This window comes from Mustela putorius, unplaced genomic scaffold (assembly GCF_011764305.1).
Source record: "Mustela putorius furo isolate JIRA1106 unplaced genomic scaffold, ASM1176430v1.1 tig00000596_pilon_pilon_pilon, whole genome shotgun sequence".
NCBI lineage: Eukaryota > Metazoa > Chordata > Mammalia > Carnivora > Mustelidae > Mustela > Mustela putorius.
Window position 1 is genome coordinate 13,277,707 of NW_025421428.1, and position 23,470 is coordinate 13,301,176.

At 53.6% G+C, this 23,470-nt stretch overlaps 1 protein-coding gene across 2 annotated transcripts in view; it reads right to left on the reverse strand.

Moving 5' to 3' along the window:
- Positions 1–23,470, reverse strand: part of AK8 (adenylate kinase 8) — a 115,200-nt gene that overhangs the window by 64,419 nt on the left and 27,311 nt on the right. For both annotated transcript variants that reach the window (XM_004757060.3, XM_013058598.2), the window contains exons 6-10: positions 16,386–16,467; positions 15,762–15,833; positions 14,639–14,839; positions 12,776–12,907; positions 4,141–4,230 (exon numbers count right to left, since the gene is read on the reverse strand). In XM_004757060.3, the coding sequence (XP_004757117.2) occupies positions 4,141–4,230; positions 12,776–12,907; positions 14,639–14,839; positions 15,762–15,833; positions 16,386–16,467 (577 nt within the window). The remainder of the gene's footprint in view (positions 1–4,140; positions 4,231–12,775; positions 12,908–14,638; positions 14,840–15,761; positions 15,834–16,385; positions 16,468–23,470) is intronic.

Here is a 23,470-nt window from a genome sequence, read left to right on the forward strand (position 1 = left end):
AGCTGAGAATGGATTTTTTCCCAAAACCCCAGAAGAGTTTTTCCTTGTTTCGTACCCACGTGGAAGTGACAGGAGCTTCCCGGCAGCTAAGCCCGCGCGATTTAAGGCCCACACCCCAACTCCGTTGCCTGTCACAGAGGCTGCCTGCTTGAACACAGTGCACGGAAGCCTGGGGAATAAACAGGTTCTGTTCGCTGCAGCTAGAGTGGGAAGGAGTTTGGGAGGTCAGAACCATATATTTTAGAGTCTAGGACACAGAGGAAGCTTCTCCCCAACCCTCTGTCCGTGGTGCAGTCGCCAAGAGCTGGGATCAAGAGATTTAGAATGGACTACGAAGGGCCCTGGAGCCCTCTGTCCAGTAAATGTGGAAAGAAGGGAAAACAATGGTTATTAATTTTGCTGCTGATTCTGAAGAAGGAGGTGTTGGCAGCAGCTGTGACGGAGGAGAACATAGCTAAGACTGCAGAGGGCGCGGCTGGGACGTAACATCACGAGGCCCCGCTGGGGGGGGACTAAGAGGCGGAGGCTCCGTGGGGAGAAGGATGACATCTGGATGGATCCTGCTGCGCTGGCGATGGTGGTGACGGTGACGGTGACCGTGACTGTGAGGGTGGCCAAGATGCACCACCACTGCAGAGTCACCCGTCTCGGGGGCTTGCGGCTCCAAGGTGAGCGGAGAGAGTGCAAGAGCCTGTGGTGGCGGGGGTCCCGGTGAGGGCTGGGCAGGAGGGCTGGGGAGCGGGCCAGCAGCCAGGAGCGCAGGGCAGAGGCCCCAGCCCGGGAGGTCTGATATCTAGAAGGGTGCTGCCTGGTATGGGGGGTGGGGAGGTGGGTTTCTGCACTGGGGTGGACACGGAGGGAAGCTCTGGTGGTGACATCTGCCAGTTCTACCCCAGGGTGACGGGGCCTCTGAGCCCTTACAAGAATCTCCATCCCTGTAGCCGAGCTCCTGGAAGCTTCTGGATTTCACACGTGGAAACACATGCAGGGGAGTAGCCAGGCACTCTCCATGTTCCCAGGAATGCTGCTGGCACCCAGGGCAGAGATATTTGAAACACGCCTAGGCTTGTGAAGACGGACATCCAACAGGCCTCAACAGGCCCCCAAGAACAATGGAGGGTCGCCACCATCTAGCTCTGCTGCAATTCTGCCAGAGGGCCGCCAGTGTTGGGGGTGGGTGCCTGGCTGCTCTTAGTATAGAGGGGACACCTTCGGAGCCCTGGGCAGCACCCCTGCCCGGTGCCTCCCTCCTCCTCAGAAAGGAGAGTCACTGGTTGGACCGGCGCGGGCCCTCCGGCTCCCAACCTCCGCGGGCTGGCCTCGCCCCCAGCGGGGTGGGCTGCCTCCCTCCGCCTGCTTCCACTCAGTCAGGGTTCTTCCCCGGGGAAGGTCTGAGGCCCATCTCCCCAGCCCCGTGGCGGGATGTGGTCATTTATCAGAAGGAGGTGTCTCCACTGGTTCGTCCCCAGGCCTGGACTGGGAAGCCACGTGAGCAAGGCCAAATGTATCCTCACGGCCCTGCTGGTCCCGGGGACCCAACGCTCCCCGGGAACACTGGGTCTGCCTCCCACTGGGCTCCAAACCTGGGGAGCAGGGAAGTGACCTGCATCGGGGGCCCGGATGGGTGACACGAGACTCGGGCTCAGCGGCCCTCAGCGGGGCTGCCGACTGCGGTGACTCACGGAGAAGCCAAGCCGTGCTCGGCCGTGCGGAGCCTCGGTGTTCCTTCTGACCTTCCCTTCCAAACTGAGTTGGGTCAGAATCATTTACATTGTCTTGCTGTTTCAGCTGGTGGCGAAGCAGGTTCCCGCCAGACCTGGGTGGCCCTAGCGGCCTCGTGAGCGAGCCCCACGCTGTGGCTGTCTCAGAAGCTGCTTCTTGGCCAGTAGAGAGACCCCATAGGTGAATGAAAGTCAGTGCAATCTCTGTTCTCCCTGTGAGATCGGGACCAGTGAAACGACAGAATTCACTGCTTCTGTTAGCAAGAGACGGCAGTGGCTGCTGTTGTGTCTTTAATTTTGTGGGCGGTGCAGAAGGGCCAAGTCAACAGCAGGCACTGAGGAGACAACGGAGAGCAGAGCCCAGCTTTACAGCGACCTGTGGCCCAGGCTCCTTTGGAGTCACCCAAGAACACAAAGCGGAAGCCAGTTTCATGTCTTGCCCACCACTGGAAAGACCCTGGGGTTTATTCTCAGTGGTCGGGGAGCGAGGCATGTGCAGGTGGTCCGTGCAGACGGTGGGGACAGAGGAAGGGGCTCTGGGAGCCGAAGGGGTTGACAGGAGGTGGCCTCCGGAGGGCGCGCAGCCACGCCTGGAACCCACATCTGGGGTCAGGACTTTCAGCCTCTGGAGCTGTCCATCGGCAAACCGGTGCTGTTTTCAACCACTGAGCCTGTTGCAGCCGCGACAGGGAACAAGAGACGGCGGGGCACGGAGGACGACACCCAGCGCACCACGCAGGGATGGCTCTCCCCCCGACAGGTGCTCAGGGGTGTTCACGAGCCTGCGCAGGTACTAGGGGAGTCATTGTGGTGTTTTTGAGGGAGCGCAAAAGTGGAAACCACCTAAATGCTTATTTTTGGTAACTCCTTATTTTGGCAAGAAAAAAAAAAGCCAAAAGGACAGAAAAGTTGCAAGAGGAGTCAGAGCTCCCATGTGCCTTTGCCTGCGGTCCACTGTCCGTGAGCGCGGCCTCATCTGTCTGGTCAGTCGTGGTCTTTCTCTCCGAACCACGATAAGCTTGTTAGCAGGGAGTTCAACTGGCCTCCAGTCCATGCAGAGGACAGTTTTGCACCTTAGGTTGCCAAGAACCAGTGGCACTCATGCCCGTGGATGGGGACCAGCATCGGGGGAGGGAGAGAGCTCGGACCAGGACTCCAACAGCACGCAAGCCAGGCCCCCGTGTGCACATCAAGTCCCTCCCTGTGGGAACCCTGCAACCTAGGGACTCCTGTCCCCATCTCACCACGGAGAGGCCGCAGGCTCTGACGAGCGCTGCATGGCTCACAGGGGCAGCTCCAGGATCCAAACCAAACGAGGCAGCACCGAAGCACACGCGGGCTTTCAGTCCTGCCTGGTGCCTCCCGCTTCCATGGCCTTTAATCCATACCCCGTGACGGAGGGATGAACAGACGCACTCGTCCACCAGCCTCTGTGCAGATCCCTGTGTCCAAAGGAGCTGAGCCTGCCTCACCGGAACCTCCCACTGGGGGAATAGAGCACCTTGAAGGGGACTTGGGAGAGCCAAGCTAGGACATGGCCCCAGGGGGTCCTCAAGCTGATGGGTTAGGAGCAAGCTGCCTGTTCTCGGGCATGTCCCCAAAACCCAAAAGATGGCAGAAGACAACCAGCGAGCCCTGCGCTGGGAGGGTGTCCTTGTCAAGACGCACGCCCTCTCGAGGAAAGGGGCAGCTTTCATTCTGGGTTTTCTCCACAAGAGGCGCTCCCATCAGACTTGGTGACCGCACAGGGGAGTGACCGCGCGTGAGGCAAGGGAGGAAGGTGTGGGTGTGTGCAGTGTGTCGCCCGGGGAAGGAACGCCGGGTGCAGAGGGGCGCAGATGTGACCTGGCTGTGCAGCCTCAGCAGCCCGGCCCCTTCTCCGTGGCTCATTTGCAGGCTCAGGAAATCGAACTAGAATGATCTCACAGGCGCCCTTCCTGGGGGCAGTTCCATGTGGCCCGGCCTCCCTCCTCCAAGCCCCTGAGCACCACCAGCCATTCAGCCCTGGGGTCTGCAAAGCTGTCTGAGCCTTCCGGCTCCTGACCTCTGATGAGACTGGAATACTGACCCGCAGTAATCTGGTACACCCAGTAATCAAGGATGTGGGCAGCTGTGTGGCCTCTCCTGGCTCTCGATTTTTGTGCTCTGTTATGAAAAGCAGACATTCCCGAGAAACAGAAATACCCCAGCCCTCAGGGATAACACAGCATATCTACTTGCCCCTGGCTTGGGGCGGGGCCAGAAGCCAAAGGGCCCTGCCAGGGAACAAATGCGGAGCCTCTGCAGACAGGAAAGCCCAGTGTCCATTTCCCAGCTACTGTCCCCAGGCCGAGCCCCCCCAGGGCCCGGCGAGCCCCAACAGAGCCATCTGACCCCCAGAGCCCAGGTGGCTGTGGCCGCTGAGCCGCGTGTGGCCTACCTGCCATCTCCTTCTGGAAATAGGGCTTGATGAGCTCGCCGAGTTTTGACTCGTCGGCGACAGCCTCTTTCAGCAGCTGCCCACAGTGGACTGGGGGAGAGAGGAGCAGAAAGACACCCATTAAATTTTCAACAGAAGGAAGAACAAGAAAAAAAGAAAGCCCGGTGCGGCCTGCTGGGGGAGAAAAAGGTCACTGCGAAAAATATAAAAGGATTTTTCTGAGTGTGGGTGTGTGTCCAAGTGAAAGCAAATATCACAAAGGATCTGGGGAGTGAAGAAGCCGCGGAGGAGGGAGGTGCAGAATGCAAAGGACCGCACGCGGCCGAGAACGGACGAAACGTGGGCGGTGCAGGGAATACGCACCGAGGCGTGACCGTGGGAGCTCCTGCGGGCGGCCGTCCTCCTGGCATCCCGAGGGCGACACTGGCCGGGGCGGAGTGACGCCAGGGGCCGGGGGGGGAGGGGGAGTGGGGGCACCTGTTCACTCATGTCCATACCGGTGCTGCCCCGGGGAGACCAGGCGAGCTTGCCACCCCACAGCCCTTCCCATGGGCCAAGCGTTTCCGTGGGATGCAGCTATGTTTACAGGACAGATGGACACACTCACAGCTGAGGCAGCTTGCTGGGGTTGCCCGGCCCATAGCCACTAACCCTCTCTGGCTGGCTGGCCCGTGCAGAAAAGAGCCCTCCTGTTGTGAGCCCCATCATGTCTCCAGACCCACGACACGGGCACCGGCGTGCCCGCGCGGCTTAAACAAACCCAGCCCCCGTTGTCTGTCCCGCCCAAGCGGGAAGGTTTTGGCTAAGTTTCCATGATGGGTTGACTGCCCAGTCTTGCTTTTCTTAGCATTGAGATCAAGGGGTTTTCTTCATATATTAAAGAAACCAAACACTACTCCTAAAATTAAGTGAAAATGGTGAATGTGTAAGAGAAGGACCGTCCGTCACTGGGGTGCCTGGGTGGCTCAGTCGATAAGCATCTGCCTTTGGCTCAGGTTATGATCCCAGGGTCCTGGGATCGAATCCTACATGGGTTGCCTGCTCAGCAGGGAGCCTGCTTCTCCCTCTCCCACTCCCCCTGCTTGTGTTCCCTCTCTTGTTGTCTCTCTCTGTCAAATAAATAAATAATAATCTTTTAAAAAAAGAAAAAAGAGGGGCGCCTGGGTGGCTCAGTGGGTTAGGCCGCTGCCTTCGGCTCAGGTCATGATCCCAGCGTCCTGGGATCGAGTCCCACATCGGGCTCTCTGCTCAGCGGGGAGCCTGCTTCCTCCTCTCTCTCTGCCTGCCTCTCTGTCTACTTGTGATTTCTGTCTGTCAAATAAATAAAATCTTTAAAAAAAAAAAAAAAAAAAAAAAAATAAAAAATAAAAAAAGAAAAAAGAGAATGACCATCAGCAAAGACTTACCCCTCAGGGGTAACATGCTTGACTCACTGTGTGGAGGACAGCAGGGTTCATATCGAAAGCTGCCGGCCGTGTCACTCGCTAAAGGAACATGGGGATGATGAAGGCCAACGAGATCTTTCTACATGGCAAGCCCTGTGCTCAGAATGCAAAGAGGTGCAGTGACCCGTCCCAGGTCACAGAACCACTAGGCACCCAAGCTGGGGTTCAAAGCCGTGTCTGTGTGACATCAAACCCACACTTAGCTTCCCATTCTGGCCAGACCTCCTAAGTAGCTTCGGTCATAAAAAGCTATAAAAGGTATAAAACCAACCAAAATGTGTGAAACAACTCTTTCCAGGCACTGGACCACCGACAGCACAGGGTCCAGACCTTTGAAAGGAGGGAGACACCCAAAGTGAGTCCCACCTTCACCCAGGATTTCTACCTATGAGCACTTTTCAAAGCACAGCACAGCAGAGGGAAAGGGGAGGCCAAATCAGAGCAGTGGGAAGCAGAGACTGGATTGGGAACTAGGATTTGGGGACCAAGGGGATGGAGAGAAGGGAGCTGTGCAGAGAAGTAGCTCCAGAAACCCTGGGGTCTTTGGTCAATGCAAAGCCGCACACATGGTGAGTGAGACCCGCCCCCGCCCGGGCCTGACAGAGACAAGCTCCCCGGAGGCTGTGAGCTGAGGGGGAGGCACCCAGTGCTCAGGGATATTGGCCCTCGGACAGCCAGAGAGAGAGGTGGTGCCGGATGCCCAGCCAGCTGAGACTCTGGGCGTGGGGGCACACGAGCCCGAGAAGAGACACACTCTGGTCTCATCTGAACAAACACGAGAAGTCAGCCTCCATGGGATCACGCTGATCCTTCAGCAAATTAACTGCCTGTTAGAACGCAACTCTTAACTCCATATTCTTCAAGCAGAACCGCACCATCCAGACTCTCAGCAAAGGGAGATCCACGGTGTCTAATATATACTAAAAATCGACTTGAAATGCAAAAACCAGTCCATCGACCCATCAGGGAAGTGTGACCCCTGCAAAGAGAGAAAACAGGCTACAGAATCAGATCAAGAGATGACACGGATGTCAGAACAAGCATACAAGAACGATACAACGGCAATCGTAAGTATTTTTAAACCTGGAAAGGAAAAGACGGTTAAATGAGTGAACAGTTGGGGGATCCCAGCAGAAACATGGAAACTATATAAAAGAACCAGATGCAAAGCCTAGAACTGGAAAATACAGTATCTCGCGTGGAAAATCCTTGGATAGGCTGCAACCTGTGAATCTGAAGACAGGAAAACGGGCCACAGAAAGTATCCAAACTGAAGCAAAGAGAAGGTTAAGGGAGGCCTGGACAGAAAGGACAGACCCAGAGGGAGCTGGCAGACAGTATCACTCAGTCTCACGTCCGTGTGACCAGAGTTCCAGAAAGCAGAGGGACGTGGGGGACGGAGGGAATGAGGAGGGGGGAGGGAGGGACAGAAAAAAATACATGAGAAAAAAGGTCAAGAGAAGTTCACAAACCGAAAAAAAAAAAAATCAAAATATGATGAAAAATCTCAATCCACAAGTCCGAGAATCTCCAAGGCCCAAGCAGAATAAACACCAAGTAACCCCACGTTCCCACTTAGGTATTTCATAGTTAGATTTCTGGAAACTAAAGACAAAGAGGAAACACTGAAAGCAGGTGGGTGGGGGAGGTGCTTGGTACGGAGCAGAACAAGGATCAAAACAGTCTCCCAAGTTCTCATCAGAAGCAACGCGCGCCGTAAGACAATGGGGTGACGTGTTTAAAGTGCAAAGAGGAAAACACCTGTCAACATAGATTTCTGCGTGTGGCAGAAGCATGCTTTAAGAATGAAGGTGGAATAAAGACATTTCTAGCAGATGAAAGCTGAGTTTGTCGCCAGCAGACCCGTGCTACAAGAAATGTTAAAGGAAGTTCTTTAGGTGGCAAGAGACTATCACATGGAAATGCAGATGGAAACAAACATGTGATGGTGTGTGTGGGTACCGACCAGAGCCCTGACACGTGATGGTGTGTATGGGATCGACCAGAGCCCTGACACGTGATGGTGTGTATGGGACCGACCAGAGCCCTGACACGTGATGGTGTGTGTGGGACCGACCAGAGCCCTGACACGTGATGGTGTGTGTGGGACCGACCAGAGCCCTGACACGTGACGGTGTGTGGGTACCGACCAGAGCCCTGACACGTGATGGTGTGTGTGGGACCGACCAGAGCCCTGACACGTGACGGTGTGTGTGGGACCGACCAGAGCCCTGACACGTGACGGTGTGTGTGGGACCGACCAGAGCCCTGACACGTGACGGTGTGTGTGGGACCGACCAGAGCCCTGACACGTGACGGTGTGTGGGACCGACCAGAGCCCTGACACGTGACGGTGTGTGTGGGACCGACCAGAGCCCTGACACGTGACGGTGTGTGTGGGACCGACCGGAGCCTTCCCCTTCATTTCTTCCCTTAAAAAAAAAACAACAACCAAATGACTAAAGCAAAAATAACTGCAACATATCGTAGCGTTTATAACATGTGGAAATAAGATGTCTGGCCAAAAACAACACCAGGGAGGTGGCCACGGCAAACGGAAAGATGTCCACTGTGGGTTCTCCGGTTACGGTATTAACTCGAGGCACACCCTGAGAAGGACATGAGGCTCTGTGAGCCCTAGAGTGACCAACGAAACAAATCCGAGAGATACAGCTGAAAAGGCAATGGAGGAAAGAAAATGCACTTTTAAACAACATCTGGTTACTCCAACAGCTGGCGGGAAAGCAGGAACAGAGAAGACGTAACAAAAGGCAAAAAACCGGGATGGTAGGCTTGCAACCATACTAAAAAGGTTTAGTACGACTTTAGTATGACTTAAAAAGGAGATGTACTTCAATTAAAAGGCATAAAATGTCAGACTGGATTTTTAAGAAAGCAAGATCCAATTATATGTTGTGTATAAGACACAGATAATTTAAAAGAGAAAGCACAGAATATATACCACCCAATCCTAGGAGAGCCGCAGGGGCTCCGTGACTATCCGATGAAGTACACTTCAGGAAAGAGCGTTACTGGGGAGACAGCGGAGCGTCTCCCAACGAGAAGGTGGTCACTTCATCAAGAAGACGCGGCAGTCCTCAGGGTACGTGCTCCCAGTACACTGCAAACGACATGGGGCAGAGACTGGCAGAGCAGTAGACTCATGCACAGTCAGAGCTGGAGATTGTAACGGATCTCCCTCGGTAAGTGAGAAAACAGTAGCGAGAAATCGTCAAGGACAGGGGAGAACTGGGCAACCCCGCACACACCTCACCCTAGCTGACACTGCTGGGGACTATATTCCAAGTGCACATGGAATCCACCGACAGAGACCCCACGCTGAGCCATAAGTGTCAGTGAATTTCAAAGGACTGAAATCATACAAGGTGTGTTCTCTGAGCACGACAGAATTAGAGATCAATACTCCTCCCCCAAATCCGGAAAATTCCCCCAAATTTGGAAATTAAGCAATGCATTTGTACATAACACGTAAGTCAAAACAGAAACCACAATGAGCATCCGACTCTCGGTTTCAGCTCAGGTTGTGATGTCAGGGTCCTGGGATCGAGCCCCACATTGGGCTCTGCGCTCAGCGTGGAGTCTGCCTGAGATTATCCGCTTCCCTCCGGCCCTCCCTCTCATGCTCTCTCTCTCTCTCTCTCTAAAATGAAGAAATAAACTTAAAAAAAAAAAAAACCACAAGGCAGATAAAACATTTGGAACTGAATGATAAAACACAACAGATTAAACTTTTGTGAGATGTGGGGAAACAAGTGTTTAGAGGAACTGTGGCATGTCAGGGCTTCCATTATGTAAGAATGGTTTAAAACCCCGGCCGGGTGCCTGGGTGGCTCAGTTGGTTAAGCCTCTGCCTTCGGCTCAGGTCATGATCTCAGGGTCCTGGGATCGAGTCCCGCATCGGGCTCTCTGCTCAGCGGGGAGCCTGCTTCCCCCTCTCTCTCTGCCTGTCTCTCTGCCTACTTGTGATTTCTCTCTGTCAAATAAATAAATAAAATCATAAAAAAAAAAAAAAAAACAGCCGACGATCACCTCGCTCCACAGTGTCTCCTAACGGCTCCCAGCACCAAGGCTCTGGACACAGTCAGACCTGGAACTGCATGGGGAGGGAGTTCACTCCCTGCCCCAGCCCGGCCTTGCGCCTGGATCCTTATGCTCCGCTCTGGATCTCTCCACACCTTCTCTGCTCTTCTTAGAGCAAGCACTCAATGAGGACGATTATGACCTTTTTAAAAAAATTTTTTTAAAGATTGTATTTATTTATTTGTCAGAGAGAGAGAGAGAGAGAGAGAGAGCACAGGCAGACAGAATGGCAGGCAGAGACAGAGGGAGAAGCAGGCTCGCTGCCAAGCAAGGAACCCGATGTGGGACTCGATCCCAGGACGCTGGGATCACGACCTGAGCTGAAGGCAGAGGCTTAACCAACTGAGCCACCCAGGCGTCCCTTAAAAAACAATTTTTTTAAATATTTTATTTATTTATTTGACAGACAGAGATCACAAGTAGGCAGAGAAGCAGGCAGAGAGAGAGGAAGAAGCAGGCTCCCCGTTGAGCAGAGAGCCTGATGCAGGACTCGATCCCAGGACCCTGAGATCATGACCTGAGCCAAAGGCAGAGGCTTAACCCACTGAGCCACCCAGGTGGCCCTGATCATGATATTTTAATAAAATTTTTCATGGTTGTCTCTGGTTAGAAAATTTGTACTTATTGCAATAAAAAAATCAGAGTTGTATAATACGCCACCACACAGAGACAGCCAGTTTGATGAGTTCCTTCAGATGGTTTCTGCATGTACGTAACACAGTTTTTTAAACAAAAATGAGATCACGCCTGGAACACGGTCAGTGACGGACAGGCTCGCACCCCTCCCTCACTGAACGGCAGATCACGGACATCGAGTCACTTTATAGGTTTCTTTTTAATCCTCCCCTCTTCGTTTTAACTAACAATGACAGAATGAGTGCTGTAGTGGATGGGTTTCCCGCAACTTCCTTAACTGTCTTCTTATTAACAGAGTCCAGGCAGCCCCGGCCTTGGTGACGCACCCGCGCATCTCTCCTTCACCGTCTGGGGGTTTCAGCGGAATCAAATCCGCAGAGTGAAGTCACTGGGCCCCGGATTTGCAGGGTTCACACCAACGACGCCTCTGTCTTTCAGAAAGTTGTGCCTTTCTATGTTCTCACCAACTGTACATCCCAGTCTCCCAATCAATCTTGCCGGCCTGAGTGTTGGGCTGCTTGCTTGTTTGGAGCTGTTTTCCTGTCACGGGAAGAGCCATAACCGGGGAGAGGGGAGCCCCGGGGAGCAGGCGGCTCTGGGAGCTCTGGGCACACACAGGCCTGTGCAGAGAACCCTCCGCGGACAGCGCCTCTGCCGACCGGGGAGCCCTCGGATCAGTTTACGGGGTTCTCCTGATGTCTTCAGCTTACCAAGGATGCCTTGGAGAAAAGTGAACTTTCTGAGTTAGCTCAATTACCGAAAAAAGCCCCCCAAAGGCTCTTTAGGTAACAAAGCAGAAACCATGATGAGCTTTCCTATTTTCGGTTTTGGAAGAAATCTAGGCCCGTAATCTCATTCTTTGCGATTGGTACGTGGAAAACAATGTAAAGTGAAAAATGCTTTCCTTGACTGACGGCCTGTGCCAACAGCACACGGCCCGGTGACGGCGCCCGAACCAAGGCTGTGCGCTGTATTACGGGGCTGGGATGAGAGCCAAGGCTTGTAGACGTGCCCTCCGCCGCTCCTGCCCTGGACTTCACCGTCACCTCCATAGACACGTGGGGGCAGGGACAAGCAGGCCAGTGCTCACTCTTACCAAAGGAGCCACAACCGTAGCTGCAAATTCAGCCTTGTAATACTTCAAGAGGTAAAGCCCAAAGAAGGAATTACCTGAGTAATTCAGTTTAAATTAAAAAAAAAAAAATCCGCATTTTTCACCCCGAGGTGTCCAGGGTTTTTCCATGCTAATCAAGCCAGAGTCCGACTGTGCAGTGTCTTCATGAGACTACTGACAGGACCGTTACTGTTTCAATTACTAATCAGAATAATCACTCCGTTCCCTAGTTCATGTTATAGATACGGTTTTGGCTGCTGCCTCCTGGCTAGTCTGTCAGTAGCTTTGAGATTTCATACTGGAGGACACCCGTTTGAAAAACATCTTTAGGGACGCCTGGGTGGCTCTGTTGTCAGGTGTCTGCCTTCGGCTCAAGTCATGATCCTGGAGTCCTGAGATCGAGTCCGGCATCGGGCTCCCGGCTCAGCGGGGAGCCTGCTTCTCCCTCTGACCCTCCCCCTTCTCATGCTGTTTCTCACTTTCTCTCTCACTCAAATAAATAAATAAATAAAACTCTTCCCAAAAAAAAGCATCTTCGTTGAAACGTTGACAATTCCAGGTTGATGCATGTACATTCGTGTGTGTACACACATGTATTCTGATGGTGTGTCTGCAGAGTTTGGAGGTATGTTTATGCATATTTTTATATTTGGGGCACAAGACTCTTTTCTCTCTCCATAAGTAGAGGTGACTCGGGCTTGTGGGGCATTTCCTGGAGGTGGCGTTGCTGGCGAGGGCGGCTCTCGCTTCTTCCTGCTTCCCCGCTCCGGTCCTCCATAAGGCAGGCTAGCATCCCCACCCGCCGGAGGCCGCCTTGGGACAGGCCTGGAGAACTGATTTCAATATTTTCTCTCCTCCTGGTAAAATATTTATTGAAACTGTGCGAGCCAGGAGTCCTCTGGTTCAGAAATCGTTTGCCTGCAAGCACGCTGACGCGGGTTTGGGGGGAGCCATCCAGGACGGGAGAAAATAAATCCACAGCCGCCCCGGGTTACACAACAGCTGTGGCTTCCGGGGAGGCCGCCGGGGCTGGAGGACGTGCCCTGCGGAGCCCAGAAGCACGACTGCTCCAGAGGCAGGAACAAATGACGACTGGAAACGTGCTGCCTCTCTGGATGTGTTTTTAGCGGTTAGTGTTTTAATGGCCATATTCTTTGCGAGGAACAAAGCTGATCTGTGCAAAGACGGACTGCCTGAACGTCGCTGACGGCTGAGAGCAAGAATGAGAACCGAGACTGACGATCTCCACACACCCACGAGGAGGGAAAGCCGAGGAGGGCGGTGGGGGGGCAGGCGGGCAGGGAAGCCTCCAGAAACAGGGCGCAGCCGAGGCACTCACCATTGACGAGGCCGTATTTCTGGGCCAGGAGGGCCGCCTGCAGACTTTTCCCACTGCCCACGGGCCCGCAAAGCAGCACCCGCGGAGTGAACGGGGCATTAGATCGATGGCTGGTTTGGACGTAGGTCAGAGCTGGAAAGAGACGACGGGAGGACAGTAAACTCGGGTCCCGAAGAAAGGGAAACCGGCTTTCAGCACCTGTGCTCGGGCAGGTGCTCTCAACAGCCGCAATTACCTCTCTCGCTCGCAGCTGCGTGGAGACCCACTGTAAGCGGACCCACGATCTTAGCGACAGTCCTCACCATGACGTCACGCACCAGCTCGTGTGAACCGCTGAGCTAAGTGCTCTGCGGACATGATCTCATTCCAGGGGTGCGACATTCCCACGGGAGATGTCGGGCTCTGACCCCGTTTTGCCAAGAGCTGGCTGGGCTGGGGGGGGGGGCTCTCCCTAACCGGCTGCCTGGGTAACATGTTCTGCCCCTGAGAATAAGCTTGAGGAAGCCATCCCAGCCCCACGCCCCTCCAGCCTCAGAAGTGCCACGATCCAGGCACATCTGAAACGCACGAACACTAGGGGCAAAGCTGCCTGCTTGCAAACGATGCTTAATTTACAGTAAATAACTAAGTTAATTAGAAGTAATGATCCCCCTGACAATCTCAACATCTAATTATTCTTTTTAAAAATGTGTGGCTGCTGCATGCACTGCAGAGAGATTAAAAAAACAACACAGAGAGAATTTGGCATTCCAATTTTCAATTTATCTGTCTGCATTATTAATTAATAATAATTAATATGCAGACACTCACATTTTTATTTACAATTCCAGGCATGAATTCTTTATGAACGATCATATGAACTTTTAAATTTAATTAAGTAATTTGGAAGTAATTAATGTGTAAATTCAGAATCATGCCATAAGATAAATGCTGTGGCTGTTTATCTTCAGAACGTAGTGTTTGCTACTAAAGACCCTTCCGAGATGCAAAACCATTGGAAAGCGGCATGGTATCCATAGCCCGGATTATTTTAGAGATATTTTCTAGACTTTCTCCCCCACAACAGACCGATTGACCCCCTCGGGGAGCAAGGCTGTGCGGTCCCTGTTTGGGACTCCTGGGTGGGGGTCAAGGGAACAGCTGGCACAGGGAGCTCAGAAGCACCCCCACCACCACCAAAACAAAACTTTCCTTAAAGAGATTGGAGAGAATATACCAGCGAGGGCCATCGGCAACTGCTGACGGTCATTTTTATGGTACCATCTACCCGGCATTGTGTGGAAGGCGGTACTTGGTTGGATGTGGAGACAATTACAAATTATAACTCAGCTGCTCTGGGAGAGAATCGTTCTAACTTTCCCTGGCCTCTCTGGACAGGACCTTGAGTCCCAACAGCAATGATATCTGACATTACTGGGCTCTTCTCCGTACCCGTTGCTGGACCCATCCCTGTAGAGAGGGGATTTGCAGAGCTCCAAGTAATCCTCCCCCAAGCCGATGAGGAAGACACGATTTTTGTTCCCATTTTAGGAATGACAAAACTGAGGCCAACAAGGTACGAGAGTTGCCCAACACTGCACAGCTGATGCGTGGTGGGGATGAGATTTGAACACAGGGCCCCTGGCTCCAGAGTCTCAGGGCTCAACCTTTACACACACACACGCGCACACACACACACGCACAGGCACCTGCTCCAGCCGCTGTCCGCGAACCTTTGTTAGTGCTCCAGTGACAGTGCGGGGGTGGGCGTGGGGCTGCTGACCCCGGCTCTGAGCGGACTCAAGACCCTGAGCCGTGCTGCAGGTCGGCCCTGGGATGAGGACGGTCGAGGCGCCCAGGGAGCCCCCCGCCATTAGCATTTACCCTGGTAGAAGACGTCCACGCACGGCTGGTCAGCGTTGATGACTTTCAGGACTTTGGGATAAGCAGGGAGGATCCTGACGATGTTCCTGTGGTACTCCAGCAGCTTCCGTGCCATCTCCATCTCCGAGATGTCCCCCGGCACTATCAGTCGGTTCTGGACTTCAGACTCGGAGGGCCAGTCGAAGGTGGTATGATAGATCTCTGCGTGGGGGAGGGGCACGGGGTCAGCGTCACTGCCCAGCGCGTGCTGTCTGGGGGCTGAAGCCTGTGTGAGTCTCGGGCTGCTGATCCACACTAAGCGTGTGGGACGAGCCTGGGCTCTATTAAAAAATCACAGAAGGATGGGGGGCGCCTGCGTGGTGCTGTCAGTCGAGGGTCCAAATCTTGGTTTCGGCCAGGGTCGTGATCCCGGGGCTGTGATCCCAGGGCCGTGGGATCAATCCCTGCGTCTGGCTCTATGCTTAGTGTAGAGTCTGCTTGGGATTCTCACTCCCTCTACCCCTCCCACTCGTGCTCTCTCTCTCTCTCTCTCCAAAATGAACACAGAAATCTTTAAAAAAAGAACAAAAGGATAAGGGTTCTCAGTGTAACGGAAGGACGACCGTGGCTTCTGAGGGCCTCTATCGTGGGCCACCTGCACGCAGCTGTCTTCACGGCAATCAGATCACAAGGGAGGTCTCACCCAGGGACAGGGAAGGAAACAGAGTGTTGGTGATGCTGGGCAACTCATCCCACATCACACAGATGAAAAGGGGGGGGCTGGGGTCCTCAAACCCAGGGCGGTCTGCTGCCAAAGCCTAAGGCCAGAGTTCAAGGGCCCCGGCCCCCTGCTGAACTGCCTAGTCTTTGAAAGCGGAGAACCAGCTCAACATCTCCTGGGCTCCTCCTTCAGCCCCTGGAACCCCCATCTCCTCCTTGGCTGGAGTTTATCATCTCCCAAGCGACGTCCGGCTCCAGGCCCAGCCTGCAGCATCTGATCCTATGTGGCCCCCACGGGGCCTTCTGCAGGTGCCCGAAGTGGAGAAGTGCCCAGTAAATGGTGGGCGGCCTGTTACTCTGATAATCATCGATCATTGATCGTGTCTGAAACTCCACGGAGCGGGGTGCAGTGGAGACGGCATACCTCTCGTTTGAGGGTCGATTCTCTTGCCCAAGTTTCTCTCAATCAGGACGGTGTCAGGAGCGCTCAGCACAACTGGACAGAAAAAGAAGACGGCACAACCAGGCATGGTGGGCAGCAGGTCCCAGACGCTGGAATCTCGTGGGCCAATCACCTGTCTCGTGTCTCTCTTGCTATGGAACGAGACACTAACACAACCACCATCTCCCGCCCCAGGAGTCCTGTAGAGTGGTCTTCTCGGCACCAGACCACGAAGAGACAGTCTCAGGACAGCGGGCAGGCCACCCTTGAACACATACCTAACAATTTTCACTGTAATAACGCTCCAAGGCACATCTATGTGCGGAACGCCCTTGCCATATTTTGGACTATTTCCAAAAGAGTTTCTCTGATGTGGGATTCCTGGAGAACAAGGAACCACCAGGATCAAAACAAAACCTCCTTCCTCCAAGAGCTATCCCCGAATGCCTTGAGCTTTATGAAAATTTCAAGTATGTTGTCCTCTTTCCTGCTGGGATAGGACAGGGCTGAGGGTCGGCACTGGGAACAGGAGATAGAGGGCAGATGCTCGCTCATGGGGTGTGGGCACGGCAGCCCTGACCGGGGGGCCCTTCGCAGGCTACTCACTGACGTGTCTGGGGGTGATCCCCAGGGTCTGGATCATCAGGGCCTGCTCCCGAGTTTCAGGGATGCCATCCAGAATCCAACCCTAGGCAGAGGATTTGGAAAGGTGCTCATCTGCCCCACATTGTCGCTCGTTCAGTTTCATTCCCATTTCGTACCATTTTAAAATCCGCTCTAAGTACCTCTTGATGCACACAGAAGATCCTGGAAACAGATTTCTATTTTTTAAATTAAATTTTTCAGAAGGGGAGAGAGGTAGAGGGAGAGGGAGAGAGAAAGTCCCAGGCAGACGCCCCACTGAGCGTGGAGCCTGACACGGGGCCACTCCCATGACCCTGAGAGCACGACCTGAGCGGAAATCAAGAGTCAGACACTTAACCGATTAGGCCACCCAGGTACCCCCTGAAAATAGATTTCTCAAAGTTGGCACCTTCTTTTGTGACTTTTGACACATTCTGCCATGTCACTCTGCAAAACCTACTGGCCAGTGTATGAACCAACCAACAAGAACCTCCGGTCACTTGTTTCCCTGTGTCTTTGTCGACGCCAAGCATGATCCTGGGGAAAATCTGTCTGGCAGCGCAGGGGATATCACTGATGCTTTAGCCTATCTTTTCCCCTCCGAATGTCATTTTTGTCACTGTCTGAATGCTGACACCATGCTGGCTCTGGCATCTTCCTGCCTGTAGACTCTAGAATCATCCTCATGCCATTAAAAACAATAAATGTCTTTAAGTAGACTCTATTCCCAATAGGGGGCTCAAACTTACAACCCTGAGATCATGATCGCACGCTCCGCTGACTGCCTCCCAGACGCCCCTCACGCCATTTAAAATGTTGTTGCATAATGTTTGTTATATCGAATAGGATATGTCCCTCCTTCTTTTTTCTTATTTTCCCAAAATGTGTTCTTCCAAGTAAGCAGCAAAAATATTTTTCAGGTTCACAAACAGAAATTCCACTAGGATTTCGGAATGACATTAAATACATACATGTATGAAGAACCGACATGTTCCCAATCTCACTGCCTTCCCTTGCCATCATTTGAGTGGATATATTTTATGTCCCTCAGCGAGGTTCATGTTAAACAGTTTCTAAAAGTCCTCTCACGGGCCAGGAGTCTAGAGTGACTCACACACTTCTTAATGGTTCAGATTTGATGCCCAGATACATGATTAAAGTGAGCTTTGCGAGAGTGAAATAAAGTAGCCCCCGGTCTCAGCCGCCCCTCTGCGGTGAGGCGTCAGGCGGCCACTCCGGAGGCTGCGTTTCTGACAGTGGCCCCCAGAAGGGGACCTCCTCCCATGCCCGCTGCAGACCCCTCCCTCACATCATTCGGAGAACTTAGTTGCTTATGGTTAGAGAATGGACCCATAGGGGTGAACTCAGATTCATGGTCATTTATAACCCACAACAACTGATTCACAGAACACCGTGTGTTCCTAAAAAGGAACTAACCAGAAAAGGGCATGCATTTCTTCAATATTAAAATATTTAGGTTCCAATGGCCTCCACTGACAGTTAAAAAAAAAACAACCCAAAACTAAACAAATTTACAGAGTAAAGAGTGTTGGAAAAATCAGGCATGCTTTCATTAATTTCTTAAATTATGCAGGAAAACACGCAGCCTATGGAACCCTGGTTTCTAGAGCTAATGAAGCAAAAGTGCAAAAAAAATTTTTTTAACAGCCTTTTGCTCCCTCAAGTCCTTGTTACAGCCACTCTTAGAAAGCTGGGCTGGGCTGCCACTCTTAGAAAGAGCAGACATCCACAGATGCACACGCCGCTACGGGGGCCGGGAGGTACCACATCTGAGAACGCCCTGCGCACGGCTCTGGGAGCCAGGCCACAAGTTCCTGAACTTTAGCTATGTTCAGACCCACTTATTTTCTCTTTATTTGGAGGGAGGGGCTGGGAGCCCACTGATGGCTTCTGGTACCAGGGCTGGGGATTGTTCCGTGCTCCTTTTTGAAGCTGAAAGAAGGTTGGAACTCAGTCTCCACTCAGCACCGAGGAAGGCCTCCGCTTTTAATATTGCATTAAGAAGCAATCATTATCATCTCGCCCATAAACTGCAACTGATATCAGTATGTGGTCCAGAGCTTTTAGAACTATTCAGGGGAACAGTTCTCACCGACTTCTCGCTGGAGAGAGCAGGCCTTCCAATTACACAGGAAATGTGCAGCAAAATGAGGAACATCTCCCTAATTAGCCTGGCCTCACCGGTGCCTCATTCAGGTGCGGATGTGAAATTTTTTAAAAAGAAGGTGGGGGGGTCAGAAGTGAATCCCAAGCCGCTGGCTCTCCAGGGTCACTCTTATCAGACTCCGGGGGATGGAGTCACCCAGGTACTAAGGTCCCGGAGGGACCCCTTAGGGCAGCACTCACGCCCTATTAGCACAGCCCACACTTGGTGGGAAAGACAACCGCGGAGATCCCTCGGTCCCACTCGGCCCAGGAAGGAAGGGCAGTGGCCGAGGCCTCCGCGGCAGGGAGCTTAGGGCTTGTGGCGTCCTTAACATGGAAGCACCCAACTTAGCGCCTGGAAAACATCTTCCTTCCCAGAGCTCCGGCATTTATAGGGGTTCTGAGCAACTACCCATTTGCAGGACAGACGGCGCTTCCAAGAGAGAACAGCAGTTTGGGTTGAGAGCAAGTTCATGGCTGCAAATTCTGGCAAGGCAGGAAGTCATAAATCAGTAAACAGCACCCGGCGGGTGCCGTGATGGGCCACTCGTTGGGTTCGTGGGCCTGACGACCGGGAGAGGCCGGATGCGGAGGTATCCGTCAATCCCTAATTAGAATACATTATCCATCTTCCTGACACTCCAGTGAAATGTCGGCTCCACTCTGGAGCCGCAGCTTTGTTCAGAGCAGGTTAATTGATATTCTGATGCCTTCGCTCACCATACCCCCGTGGCTTGGTTCTGTTTCATCACACATCAAAAAGGCCGTATGCTCAGGGGCACTCCGTGCACCAGCGCAAAGCTGGAGGTCTGCACAGCTGCGAGGGGTACGGGATCACAGGAGGGACAAGCACCGAGCAGATGTCACGGATGAAAAAAGGGAAAGAACGCAGCCAGCCGGCCGAGGGAGCTTGGCGAGGCCCAGCAGAGCGCGGCCCGACGCGGAGCGGGCTGTCCTGCTCCGTGTGAACACAGGCCCCTTCTGCCCTCCTGACTATTATTAAAGCGCAATTAGCAACTTCACGCCCGAAAACTCTTGCCCTCTGGGTACTCTGCTTCTCTGATGCGTGGCCCCCCCGGTCTCCTCCCCTCGCCTCTGAAGACCAGAGTGGGCTGCTTCCCCCGGGAGGCCCCGTTGCTGGCTCCCAGCTCCAGCGGCAGACGCGGCAGGCTCCACAGCAGACGTTTCCGGGAGCCGACTGTGGATTCCTCGCGGTCCGGAGGGGCCGTCTGAGGCTGAAGATTTGGACCTGACAAATCGGATTCACTCAGCTCAAGTCCGAACCAGGGGAAGCATCACCAGATGCCCCATAGACCGGCAGCTACCCCTCTTCTTTCTAATGCAGTATTTGGTGATTTCCCAACATAGGCAAGGAGGGAAAAAGAGACATAGGACCAGCCAGGTAGAAATGCACCTGAAAAGGTCGAGTCTAGCAAACAGCTGTAAAGGCAGTGAGAACAAGGAGAGCGTTCTGACAAACACACTAGAAGCTCCCGTCAGGTGGCCCCAGTGCCCCTCCCTTTGGTTCATACAAAACCACGGCACCTTCGTCTTCTCCTCCCAGGGTGGTCTCCATACCCAGCTCCTCTGAAGCATGACCGGTAAGAACTTTTACTTCAAAGTTTAACTTCACAAACAATAGGCAACACCTTCTGGGGCTCCTGACCACACTCGGGTTCACCAATGGAGCAGAACAGGTCATTCCCTAACGTGCTCCTGCGCAGGGCTCCGCACCAACAAGGCACGCACTGGGCTCGGCCCCGCCTTCTGAACACAGCCTACCAGCCGTGCACCTGCTCGGAAAAGGCTGAACGTGCACGAGTCACTCCTCAAGAACCAGCAGCGCCGAGTCCCGCTCTCGCTCGTCAGTGACACAAGCATGGCACTCCATACACACACGCAGATCCAGGACAATTGGTCCTCCTCGGTCTATAGGTTAAAGGCCCAGTGAGCTCCAGGGTGTTAAAATTTGGAACAGCACAGATGTGCATGTTCCCAAATAGCAAAAATATATATATATATATATTTTTTTTTTTTTCGGGTCAAATTCACTTTAAATGTCGCTGGTGCCCCTGGAGCTGCTCTGCAGGAGAAAGCCCAGTTTGAAGACCACCCGGTTCTGTCCCCAAATGGACAGGTCCCACCCCATCTCCAAGGCGGGAATGCACCAAGGTAGCCCCCTGCAGACATAAAGTGGTTTCTGGGCTCACGTCTCCTTCCCCGGTTCAGACACGGGGGCTCTGGTTGGAAATGGAAGGACACGGATAATCCAACCGCATCCCGTTAATGGAGCCGCTGCTCTCCAACACTGCACAGCGTGTCTGTGTCCCCCCTCTTCAGAAATGAGACTGGCCCTCTGGGTGTCAGATTATCTGCTGGTGAAAAGCGGGGGCTTTGGAATCAGCTCCCGCCACGCCAGTCAGGTGACTTCTGACCACTCACCTCAACCCTCCTCCCCCAATGGGCCTTGTCCTCCTTATCTGCAAAGTGGGGTGATGCTCTCAGTCTAGGCCACAGCTGTTGGGATAATTCAATAGGACCCAAAGCAAACACCCACAACACGAGCACAGTGTCTGGCAACAAAGAAGGGGCTGGTTTTATCATTATAAACTTGAGAAAGCGGAATGAGGTTTTTTCTCTACTTACTTGCAAGAAGGCATCCTTTTTAAGTTTGTACAGCTTTTTCTAAAGACTTTTTTTTAAAGATTTCATTTATTTATTTATTTGAGGGAGTCGGAGAGAGTGTGCGTGCGCACCAGAGCTCGAGCGCAGTGCGGGGCAGAGGGAGAGTGGGCATCTCGGGCAGACCCTGCACCGGGCATGGAGCCTGACATGGGGCTCGATCTCACAACCTGGAGCCCATGACCTGAGCCGGAACAAGAGTCAGCTGCTTGACTGATAGGCACCAGGCGTCCCTTTTTAAAGATTTTATGGTTAGGTAATTTTTTTTTTTTTTTTTTTTTTTTTTTTGGTTAGGTCATCTTTACACCCAACATGGAGCTTGAACCCATGACCCCGAGATCAAGAGTTGTGTGCTCCGTTGTCCAAGCTGGCTGCACAGCCCAAGTTTGGAGAACTTACTATAAAGGGTTCATGCAGGAAGGCGAACTCTTGGAAAGAGGAATATGGCCTCCTAGAAAGGAACAGGAAAGCTTTTCAAGTATGGAGGACTTGGGGAGAACACGTTTGGATTAGAACGAGCTGAGTCTGGTGAGTGGCATGGCTACACCGGACCCGCGCCACAGTACTCGGGACCACGTGCCACTGCCCGGCCCAGGGCACCCCCCCATGGACAGTTTGCTTCTCTGGAAATGGGAAGAGCCACACGGGCCAGAGGTCGGGGTCCAGCATATGGGCAAACAGTCATTGTGTCGTTACAGCGGGGTAAGATCCGTTCATTCACTCACTCCCCCATCGATCCATTAATTAGCTGGACTGTTTCTCCGAGACCCCATGCAAGACACCGTGCTTCCATACTGAACAGGTCCCGTGTCTGCCCTTGGGGGGCGAGGCCTCACCTGCGGCCCCAAGCCCGTCTTAACTCACTTCCTCTCCCAGCTGACCTCTTGACTTGGACAAAGCATCGAATGTCCTCTGTGACTCAAGAGGCATGGACTGGGTGACTCTGAGTGGGGAAACTGCTAAGATTTATGGCGTAACAGAGACATTTTAACAGTAACTAGCCCATTATTAATAATCATGCAGGAAAAACTGACAACAACAGGACTGGCCTGCCTCTGACGGTCTCCGGACATCAGGACATAATTTACTCCCAGCCAGGCAGCTGGCTCTCCTGCATGATTCTGCCCACTCCCTGCCATCGGGAAGAGAAGGGACTAACCCCACATGGCAGCAGGGGCAGCCGCTGGCGGGGAGGGCAGACAAGGAACCTAAGTCTGCTCAGCAGTTAGAACCACCCCCCGGGGGATTCCCAAGCAGACCACATAGGTGGAGCGAGGCATCCGAGATCCGGTACCAAAGCTGGCAGAGCCCCAGCCTCATTCTCAGAAGCTGCAGTGTCGCCCCCACGCACAGACCCCAAGTGGCTCCTCAGACCGCATGCCTCCCACTCCGGGCTCGTCCGCTGAGCCCGGCACGGCCCCAGACCAAGGCAGCCAGTCCTTGTTCCTGCCTCCCTGCAAGCTGGAGTGCTCCCCTCGACCTAGGACCCCCACGCTGCCCATCTGGGCCCTGGGCAGGGAACGCACTGGCCACAGATGGGGCTGTGGCCAGGTCCGAATCTTGGCTCTGACCCCGCAGCTCTGTCGTCTCAACGAGCCCGCCCCGGGTCTCAGCGCCCTCGTCCACAGTGGGTGCCTGAGACCACCCACGAGAACATCACTAAAACGACTGCACGAGGTCACGGCGCATTTCCACAAGACTTAGAAAGGCTGAATCCACAGCGGGGTGACTTTATGAGGCTGTGAGGCCAGGTCCCACTAGGCAGGCAGGGCCCTGGGGGACACAGGGCTGCACCTCCACAGGGCCCTGTCCCTCCGCTCCCCCACCCCATCCGCACAGGGTGCTGCCCCCTGTCCTTCTGTCTCCCTGGAGAAAGCACCTTCCCGCTCTTACTCCCTCTCTCCCCGCTCAGCTCACGTTCCCGGGGCATTGGCTCCCGACGTGCCGGGAGGCCGGCACCCCTGCTCGGGTCTTCCTAAATTCCTCTCATCTCAGGCCTGGATCTTCCACTCCAGAGGCCCCACCCCCTTCTGCTGCTCCCAGGAAAGCCCAACCTAACAAACTGTTGCAAAGAAAACGTGAGCGCACTGATCCTGCCTTCAGAGAACGAGAATTCACCAGTCTCGACACGAGCGAATGCCACCAAGTCTCAGGAAAGGAAAGGCACACCAAGAAACAGACACCCGCGCTCGCGTCCTGACCAACACGCTGACTGGCGC